Source organism: Vicugna pacos, chromosome 13, assembly GCF_048564905.1.
Source record: "Vicugna pacos chromosome 13, VicPac4, whole genome shotgun sequence".
In the NCBI taxonomy this organism is placed as follows: domain Eukaryota; kingdom Metazoa; phylum Chordata; class Mammalia; order Artiodactyla; family Camelidae; genus Vicugna; species Vicugna pacos.
This window is the reverse complement of record NC_132999.1, coordinates 11,245,009-11,255,811: the sequence shown is the minus strand read 5'-3', so window position 1 is coordinate 11,255,811 and position 10,803 is coordinate 11,245,009. Positions and strand designations below refer to the sequence as shown.

General features: G+C 43.8%; 1 protein-coding gene across 1 annotated transcript in view; it reads right to left on the bottom strand.

Annotated features, from left to right (window-relative positions):
- Positions 1 to 8,557: 8,557 nt before the first annotated feature.
- Positions 8,558 to 10,803, bottom strand: part of PIGK (phosphatidylinositol glycan anchor biosynthesis class K) — an 85,775-nt gene continuing 83,529 nt past the window's right edge. The window contains exon 11 of the mRNA XM_031683505.2: positions 8,558 to 9,997. Within this exon, the coding sequence (XP_031539365.1) occupies positions 9,881 to 9,997 (117 nt within the window). The 3' untranslated portion in view covers positions 8,558 to 9,880. The remainder of the gene's footprint in view (positions 9,998 to 10,803) is intronic.

Below are 10,803 nucleotides of genomic sequence, written 5' to 3'. Positions count from 1 at the left end.
CTTTAAAACATTTTTGTTCCCTTTTTCTACCTTAACTTTATTCACAACTACATCTGTGAAATTCTAAGTTTCTGGTTTTAACATCTAAAATTTTAATCCTTTTGTCTCATTTTCCCCTAGTTATTCTTTGTAATTTCTGAGCTTCTGGTTTTGTTTTTTAACCTGTTTAATGTATAACTTTTATTCCTTTTATTTGGTTTCTTGTATTTCAGCCTCAATTTTTCTCCTTCACCTTGGCTTTCATTGGTTTATAAGTGTATTTTTCTATTTGTAATTTTGATTATTCTGTTCCCTGTATAACGTGCATTTATCTGGCTAACAAGCAAAGGAAATGCGAAGCTGACTCATAACCACTGTGCTATTCAGCTTATTAATACGTGAGCACCTTCACAACCAACCAAACAAGAATATTTCCTACACCAGTCTGCCTCCAACATGCGTTTTTCTCTTTTGATCCATCTCCTTCCTCGGCAGGGTTACAAGAAATCCTGTTGCCTGAATCTTTTCATTTCCTAGTACTCATTACCGGGAGCAGAGAGAAGCTGCCTAGAGCCAGAAGAATCTGGAGTTTTTAAAACAGAGTCAATGAGACCCTTGCTGAATGGTTTCTACATGCATGATGGGTCTGTTCCTTGCCTGGGCCAGCTCTGGCTTCCAGATTGTGTCAGAAGGAGGTATTCCTTCCCCCTCTTACCCCTCAGTGGAAGTTCCGAATTAGGGGGAGGTCGTGAGAAGGAGTTCCAATCCTTTGTCCATCTCTCTGGGCAGGAGGAGGACTCTCCCTTGAACCCAGAGGCATCATCTGAACAATTTAAATGACTGCGGCCAAGAATTTCACCATTTAGCGCCATCTGGGAGGCAGTATATCGAAGTCCAGTCAGAAGACAGGAATCACAAAGTAATGTGAACAAGGAATTAGAGCATTGGGAAATTTGCTGGTGACAGAAAGAGAACTCAGAGGAACAGAGGAACGGCAGGGGTCAGGAGCAGTCTTTACCCCTCAGGCTGAGACAGAGGACCCAAGGGAGAAGCCACCCCTCCCAGGGCTGAGGTCCAGACACTGTTGGAGAGGGTGCAGCAGGGCTCACTGGATGGCAGAGAAATTCATGGAGGCGTTGTCAGTGGAACTGGCTGGAAAGCTGCTCTCTGGAGGGCTAGAGAAAGCTACCCGCAGGGAGGAGCCACACCTTAGAACTCACTGAAAAGCCACTGAAAGGATGTGGGGAAAGTTATCCAGAGGAGGTGCCCTGCCAGCAGCTCCCCGTGATGGAGACGTCCAAGGAGCTGTGCTGGGGGAAGGTGCCCTCCATGGACTCCAGGGCCAAGCTATGGAGGCAGGTTGCCTGGATGGCCACTCAAAAGGAGGGGCTTTGCTGGAAACCCTCTGCTATGGAGGTGCCCATAGGAGGGTGCTCTGTGCTGCCCACTGCTGGGCACTGCAGGAAACACATGTGCACTCATGAATGGACAGACAGACAGACACACACACACACACACACACACACACACACACACACACACACACGAAGAGCACACCAGAACAGAAACAGGAAGAGCAGCTCCTTCTTCCTGCCATGCCTCCCCAGCACCCACTATCCACAATGCTTAACATCACATTCACTGTAATGGAGAAATCCTCAAGGCGCTCAGCTCCGTTACCATCGATCAGTAATGAGGGGATCTGGAGCCGAGAGGCAATGAACTGACCACTGGAACAGTACAGCCCTCTGGCTGTTCAGCTCCTGCGTCCACTCTTCAACATGCCTGCGAGCTGTGCAGCAATGACACAACTCTCTGCTGCCACCTGACAAGGTGTTGCTGTTCTTCTTACAGGTGAAGAAATTCTCACCCTTCATCAAAATAAGGAGATGCGCGGTCCCAGCTGCTGCCGTGTGCATGGCCGGCTGCATTCATCATGTCTCAAATTCCGTCACAGTCCCACTGAATATTTTCTTACCTAAAGATTATACTGTAAGGTTAAGCCCCAACAGCTTGCATAAAATAAAAGTAGGAGGAAAGGGGAGAGAAATAGCGACCACAAACATGTATCAGGCAAAGGGAAAATCCACACAGCTACCACAGTGCTCATTTCAGCAGTTGGCCATGGGCCATAGCTGACACCCATGGCTTCCGACTTTCCTTGACCTACTTAATATTCCTTTGCTCTCAGCAAGTTTACTGGTCAGTTCATTATCTGGTGGAGTGACCCAGCCTTCACTCAGAAGAGTGAGTCTTCAATCATCCCACCTCTTTCTGATGGTCACAGTTTTCCATTAACCTTGGCTGTTGGTCATGGAACCAGTACGAGGCACCCCGGGGAATCCTCTTGCCACAAGTCCTCCTCATGTGTAGCAGCTACTCAGTTTTCCTGTGGTAACTGGAATCAGTCACTCCAGCCAGTAACTCCTTACTTTCGGCAAGTTGATTCAGTGATATAAAGAGCCTAAAATGGCCAGGTGGCAATCCTCTCTTCAAAATCAATGGAACCACTGTTTTGTCCCCTGATGGAAGCCCTCCTCTCTTTGGAGCTAAGGCCACCATACTAGCAAAGCTAAGCACTTCCCTTGCTGTGAACTGATTTCCTTAATCAGACTCCGTTTTTCAGAATGCCATGATCACGGTAGATAAGGATTCATGTGAGTTCATGGACGGTGATGCTGGTAAAAGCTTTAAGAGCAGGAAATACGAATCCATACCTGGAAGATGTGTCAGTTTCAGTGCAGGCGAATCTGTGCCCACTCTATGACGGCCAGTATAATCAACCTACTGCCAGTCAGTGGATGGGCCCGTGGGGAATGGAGGCACCAACCCAGGCAGTGGCTGAGTTTTAATGTAGGTCTCTGCTCCCGGTGACTAGGCTCGCAGCAGTAGCATGACCAGATCAGCCTCGGTAAAGAGAAATCCAACCAGCTGAGCCCAGGCAGTCTCGGTCCCCCACCATAACCACTGCTTTCATGGCCACACCGAGTACGCACTGGGATGGCTGGGGAAGGAGGTGAACTGACACCCACAGAACATGTCCTTTTACCCCCCCCCCCCGACTACGAGGAGACTCCTGTGCAGTAAATGCTATGGTGAACACTTCCATGGGACACAGGTATGTATCTTCACTATCTGTACCCATCTAGAGAGGACTCATAATATAAAATAAAATTAAGAAAATAGAGAGGGAAGAGCCGGGCAATGAGGTGATGATGAAAGATGGCAAGTTCAGTCTGGGGTGTGCTAAGTTTGAGATTCCTGTGGGGTTTCTGGGTAGAAAGGGGTACTTTTGGAACTCAAGAGAGATCCTGAGATAGATAAATTTCACTGCCAGTGAAACCACAGATGGGGATGAAAATATTCAGGGACAGTGTTAAGTCTGAGGAGTTTGAGGACAGAACTCTGCAGAACATCTGGGGAGGGCTGTCAGAGAAGCGCTTGCTGGAGACAGAAAAGGAGATGCTACGTGACAAAAAAACTGGGGAGATCGCAGTGCCATGGAGGCAGAGGAGAAAATGTTTCTAAAAGTGGGAGTAATCAACAATTGTGACATATTAAGGAGAGAAAAAAAAGATACAGGCAGAAAAATGCCATCTGATTTGGCAATTAGGAGATCAGTGATATCAGTGAAGAAAATAGTTTCAGGGGAGAAGTGGGAGCAGAAGATAGATTCACAAAAAGGTTCACAAAGGAATATACAAGGCAGGGAAGCCAAATTAGTGAATGCCGCTCATTCATTCAAAATAGTAAGCTACAGAAGGAGGTAGAAAAGAGCTGTACATAGCATTTCTATCTTAACATTTAAAAGGAGACATAGAATTTTGGGAGGAGTCTTTAAGATGAGAAAGCTTGAACATCTTATAAAATGTAAGGGAAAGCGCTTTTTTGCAAAGGGAGATTGCAGGGCAAGAAAAGAGGTGAGTTTGTTAGTAAACACTATCCCAGAAGGGATGGGATCAGGAAGTCAATCTCTAAGACCAAAGGGGTGGGGGTAGGGATTGGATGCGGGGAAATAAAAGGTACATTTGTAGGAGGTTGAGAAGGAAGTTGAGCTGGTTATCTTCCCCCAATTTAATTTTCAGATCACAAGGCAAAATCTTCTGATAACAGCAAAGTGTGAGTTGGTGGGACAGGACTGAAGAAAAATTACAATTTTCAAAGAGCAGTAATGGGAAACGGAGAAATCTAATCTGATTGCTCAAGTTTCACTTCCTTCTTGAAGTCTTCTTTGTCTGTTCCCTGAGAACAAATACAACAGAACATGTTTCTTTAGCAATTAAAATTAGCAGCTCCTTTTTAAACACCCCCTTCTATAGCCCTTACATGGCACTTGTCATTTCCTGCTATGTACTTATTTCATCTTTTCATGGCTTTTCAAGAACTAATTTGTAACTCTTTAAAAAGAATCTTTGTACCTCTCATAGCATCCACTAAAGCGGGTACATATTAACACAGTGTTTCAGCAACTATCCCTGTGTAATAAACCATCCCAAACTTAGTGAGGGGAAAAAAAATTTTTTTTTATTTTTCCTTCTCACAGTTCTGGGAGTCAGCTAGGAGGCTCCCACTGGGGGTCTCCCCCGTGGTTGCAGTTAGGAAGCCTCGGGAGGCTCTGTCCCTCACTTGTCTGGAGGTTGATGTTGGCTACTGGCTGGGACCCTGCCAGGGTAATGGCCAGAATACACACACATGGCTTCTCCAAGTGGCTCGGGCTTCCTCGGGGGACAGTGGCTGGGTTCCCAGAGCAAGTGTCCTGAGAGAGAGCCAGGCAGATACTCTATCACCTTTCCTGGCCTAGCCTTGACATCATGCAGTGTTATTCTGCCATGTTCTATCTATTAGAATTAAGTCACTAAGGTCAGCCCACATTCAGGGAAGGGGAATTTAGACTCCACCTCCTGATGACAGGAGTGTCGAAGAATTTGCAGAAACTATAGATAGTAAGGGCTAATTAGATGTCTGTTTAAGCATTAAACATTTTGGAAAAAAAAACCTCAGAAGGAAAAAAAAAGTGAGAATGAGAGCGGAGTACAGCCTTAAAAGGTCTAAACAGTAGTCGATAAAAATGCTAGAGTCAATTAACCCATAAAAATATGCTACCCATGGTTGTTTGTTTTACAAGTAACTGTTTGCAATCTTACAATTTCCTTTTAGGAGATAAAACTGAGCTATTTAGTCTAAGGTGTAGATCAGTGGTTCTCCTCCTTTCGCGTGTATGTGAATTACCTGTGGATCTTGCAAGATGCCGATTCTGGTCAGGAGGTCCGGGGTGGGGCCTGACGTTCTGCATCTCTAGCGAGCTCCAGGGTGATGCGGTAGCTCCACGGACCAGCCGGTGAAGAGCGAGTTAGTAGAGAGTGGCAGTGAGGGTGACATTGCCGGGCTCCTGTCCTTTCCCCTTTCTCCGGGAGGGGCCCTAACAGACAGGGGTGTGCACCGGGGGTCCTTATGTGCTTGCAGGACCTTGACTCTCTGGCCAGGTGAACCCTTGAGGCCAGCAGGATTGATCAGTTCTTCCACAACTTTTAGAACTGGAAATTCAGGAAGAGAGTAATTTTCCTCTCTACTGTAGTGAAGCACAGGATATGAGGCTGTGGAATTGCCAGCCATGTGAGAAAGCCAGTCTCCAGGAGGAGTAAAGGAAACATGCAGAGAAGAGGATCCCGGAGACATTCCCGTCCTTGGTGAGGCTCACACCAGACCCCCTTCCCACAAGTTTGTGAGCTTTCCCAGTACCCCTTCAGCAAATTCTCTTTTTAGCCTAAATTTGTCCAAGTTGGTTTTCTATCATTTGAAAGTTAAAAAGATCTGCCTAACACGGGTGGGGGAGAAGAGGATGCCTTCTCCTGGAAATGCAGCACCTGCTGTGATGAGGGAATAAAGGAGAAACTCAGGCATGGTTGTTATCCAGCCGTCGGGCTGGCGGTGAGGACACGCTGCCCCATGGTCATGCTACAGGTGTGTTTCCAACAGAGAGGACAGGCCACGGAGAGAGGGGACAATAAAAAAGACAATAAAAAACTAAGGCTGAGGGAAGACGGAGAAAAGCCTCAACTTACCTAAAATGGGGGGGGGACAGAAACAAGAGGCATGAGAGTCTGTGGATTGAAGTTGTTGGACAGCGTTGAAAGAAGGTGGAAAGAAACTGTTACCCCAAAATGACATCTGCTGAAACAGAAGGGAACAGGACAGTCCAGGAGCACCACGCTTGTGGTTCCCTAAAGGGTGACCCCTGGGCCTGAGTGGAGGTTAAAATAAAAGCTCGGTAAAGGCCTGCCCAGCAAAGAGCAAGAGGCTGAACTTCTATGTGCCAGGTATTGTGTGATGTGCTTTACATTCATGGCCTTATTTAAATGACCCATAAGAAAGTGTCCTGCGTGGCTCCAGCCAGCTGTCCCCGACATTCTAGCACAGACAGAGCTGGCCCTTCCATCATCAGAAGAGGCTCACAGCACAGGAGCCCCACCCGGCAGACTCCACCTGGGTGCAGCTCTGACGTCTCCGAGGCTCGAGCAGCCCAAGTGAAGCAGGATGACAGTGACCACCTTTCCAAGTTTGTGTACATCAATTTTTAGTAATGGGTCTCTTGGTCACACCTTCATCTGTATCAATCCCATTATTCAAGGGTTTACTCAGTCAAATATAATCAAATATTTCATAGCACATTTCCAAAACAGTAAAATTTTTGCACTTAAAGGAAAAGTTAAAGACTGGTTAGGGTGATTGTCCACAACTGGGACCATTTTCATATTTATGCAGCAGCGACATGCGCAGGTAGGGCAGGTAGCGATGGGACGGCGACACAGGACACTTTCTTTGTGGTAAACGCGCTCAGGCAGGACATGTGACAATGAGGTAATGAGGCTGATTCCAGAAAGCAAAATGGATACTGATCTCAGTTTACAGCCATTCCTTCTGGTATGTCTATAAAGTATTTCGTTCGTAAGTTAAAACAGTATCTGCTATAGATGAATTTAGTTTTGGTAAAATCAATGAAAAAAGTTCTATGTTAATGCAACATTTGTTCTAACAATTCCAGAAACACACGAGTCAAAATTTCAGATTACGATTCCCACAGTAACGGTAACTCTGCTGTACAAAATACGTAATGGAAGAAACGTTACCAACGTAAACCATAGCAGAAAACGCTCAGTAAGCAGAAACAAGCTGAGCTATGCTTGTTGTGGGAATCATCCTTTTCAACTAGCTGGGGATATATAAAAATTGAAACCATAAATGCATGCATTATTTTTTGTATTTAATTCCAATTTTTCTTGATCCAGTTCAATCAGCTTTGCATCCAAACTACACTTCCCTTTCACAAGCTGCCAGTGAATGTCTTTCTTAATTTGAAAAGCCACATCACTTGCTTTCTGTTTCTCGGGCAGGCTGCCTTTGCAGAGCGGCAGCACTGTACCCTGGCCCTCCCGCAGAAGGTCAGGACGGGGCTGCTGGGATCCATTTATCGATATTCCTCCTCTCCCTGAAGGACGCCGTAGGGGAGGAGAAAAAGAAGACCAAAGAGAACAAGAACCACACCGAGTAGCTTGGAAAGGTAAACAAGTGCAGGAGAGAGGGACTCTGGCACCACTAACTTCCCCCTTGGGATCTCCCCAAGCAGAAATGAGAAAAACACCACCACCGCCACCACAGATTTACAGTTTCCCAAGTGTTCAGTCATATCATTGTCTCGCCTGATCCTCAGGACAGCGCCTTGAGAAAGGCAAGAGGAACACATCTTTCAGTTGTTCAGCCCTTTGTGATCCAAGCAGAATATACTTAAGGGTGTGTTTTTATGCTATCATTTAAAGTCTGAGCCATTTAATTGCACTTACAATATTACTCACTTAACACCTGCAGGGGACTGACTTACTATTGAAGGCAGAATAGACTTTATGTAAAAAGATTATGGTTATGAGCTAAACATTTAACATATTTTAAGCTTTAAAAGCTTTAACTATCTTCTGAAAATTCAATAATGAAACAGAGAAAAAATTGCCCTTGAAACTCTGTCTGAAAAATAATTAATCCTGTATATTATATCTAGCGCTGCTTTTCCTAGTTTGGTTTTAACTAAGAAGGGCACCTTCTACAATCAGTGAAGAGGAATCCTTTCACTTTCCAGGAGTCTTTACCATCAGGGTATATTTCATTATATTTAAACTAAATTACTTTGGCTCAAGAACAATCATACTTCCTTTACGGCTCAAAGGAGTTCCCCCACCAGTGTTCATGACCTTACGTAGCGTTTGGAGGGGGACATGGTCAACCGTTTTTTGTCTCTTAGTGCTACTGTGATTCAGCTATTTGAATTTAAGTTTGTTTCCCTCTCTATGTGTAAAAAGATCCTTCTCCATATAATCAGATAAAAATTTTTCTTCTTCGGGTGTCTAGTACACCGATAAAAAGATCAATTAAAATGAAGATTCAGAGCTGGCAAAAAGCCTCAGTATCGTTTGTTCTAACCTGAGAGATGACACCGTTAATCCTATGCCTGTGAAAAGCATGGCCATTTTGCATATAATTAAAGGGTAATATTTTAAGTTGCTAAAAGGAAAACAAACTCTAAGGAATATTAATTTTAGGAGGTTTTATTGTGGAGGAAGAGTTGTCTTCTGAACGTTACCCACAATTACAAAACAGATCTTCATAGTGAATAAGATTAACACAGAAGCTCCTGGATGAAACAGATTAAACATGGGAAAGTATCTCACGGGACATGAGTGCTCAGCTTTCAGGGCTTCTCCCCTTTATATGTGAAGAAACAGTATCTGGGGCTGAAAGCAAAGCACATTCTCAAACCATTTTCAGTTACGAGACAGACACGAAGACGGCTGGTGAGATGCAAACAATCAGTGTTGGGGAGACAAGCTCTTGCGTCTTGTCAGAGAGCAGGAAAAAGGCTTCATGCGACACATCAGTCAGACGTGAAGACGGGGCCACAAGCCTGGAGTTTTCACACAGTCCATCCATTTTATGGGACTGGCCCAGGAAAAGTGTGGATCCAGCCAGGGGGCAAGGTATATACCTTAAACAGAATTGAAACATCTTTTTCAACGTGGAAACCGAAGAGGAGGTGATCAATTCTAGATGCTCACAGAATGCTTAGAAATGAAAAACGATAGAGTTTATTTTTCTTGAGCAGTCGGTAAAATTCGCAAAGACCTTACATTTTCCCCATAAACTGACAGTAAATAAGGTCCTGGAGACTGCCAGTACCATAGATTAAGAAATTAGTTTTTCATATTTACTTACAATTTTAGCTGCAGAATTCCAAGATTAGCTGACAGTAAACTCTTAACACATTAAAGGAAAATCTTGGGAGCAAAGTAAGTGGTTCTGTTCCAGAAGAGTGTTAAGTAAATCACGGTACATTCATAAAGCAGAGAGCATGCAGCCATACGCCACGTGTTCCCGGGAACACCCGGGGAGAGGGGAAGGGCTGACAACACACTGCGAACGACAAGTGAGGTTACAATGTGGTATGTTCTCTATTTTGGGAAAAAATTATGAAAGAGGCTGGAAGAACATACACAAAAATACTAACAGAAGTTACTCCTGCTAGTGAGAATTTAATGTCTTCACATTTTTTTTTCCAAATGAAAAGGGGATAAAATAAGGGGAAAATTTCAAAAAAAAAAAAAAAAGCCAGTGAGTATATTCTCGTCTCTTTGTCCCAATATTTTAATAACACTCAAAATGAAAAAACTGAAATATATTTAGTGTCATTTAGCACTTGCACTAACAATGATTCTTCCTTAGGTTACAAAACATTCAAATTTACAGTCTCCTTATCTTTCTGCCAAGTCACACAGAGCAATGCATCCTTAAAAATGTATCGACATAAATTTTTATCCAAGGTTGTAGTCATCCACGGAGTCTTCATACACCGTTGCATCTAGAAAATGAACTTCATGTGCTTGATTCCGTAAGTTTTGAAGAAAACCATGATAATAAGTGCCCACAATCCCAGAATAAAACCCCCAGGAGGATGCCAATCTTTCAGCTTTGGTTTCTGCAAAACAAGGATGACATTATAAATTTAACAATAAGTAAATAATTCAACAATAGATAAATACTGATGGAAAATAGGAAACTGACAGGTTGTGCTTTAAGGGGGAGTAAGTTAGACAAACTAAATGTACCGTCAGCCTTCTCTATCTGCAGTTTCCACATTCACGGATTGAAAATATAGGGGAAAAAGTTTCCAGAAAGTTCTAAAAAGCAATCTTGATTTTGCCACACACTGGTAACTATTTACATAGGATTTACATTATATTTACAGCTATTTACATAGCATTTACATTGTGTTAAGTATTATGAGTGATCTAGAGATGATTTAAAGTACAGTGGAGGATGTGCATAGGTTATATGCAAACATTACACTGTTTTATGTAAGGGACTTGAGTAACCACAGGGCACCTGGAATCAGTCCTGGGCTACTGTGTTGGGACAGCAGCAACGGCAAAGACTTCAAACAGGGTAAATATCCCAAAGTGGTTCTTACAGAGGTCAGTTTCAAATGGCATTTTGCTTCCTCAAAGGGGCCTTCCTTGACTACCCTACCCAACCACTCTCTTCACCCACGTTATTCAGTAGTCTAACAGTCCTTTTTCACTTTGTATTTATATACCCATTAGTTTGTTTTATCTGTCTCTCCTGTTAAGACTGTGGCTCTACGAGGGTCATCGAGCTATAATTCCCAGCACCTACCTGCCCCAGTGCCTGGCACACACAGGACACTCTTACAATACACTGACCAAATCAGTACAAAAGCAACGCTACCCGACTCCACTTTTTCATACAGTCAGCAAATATTTG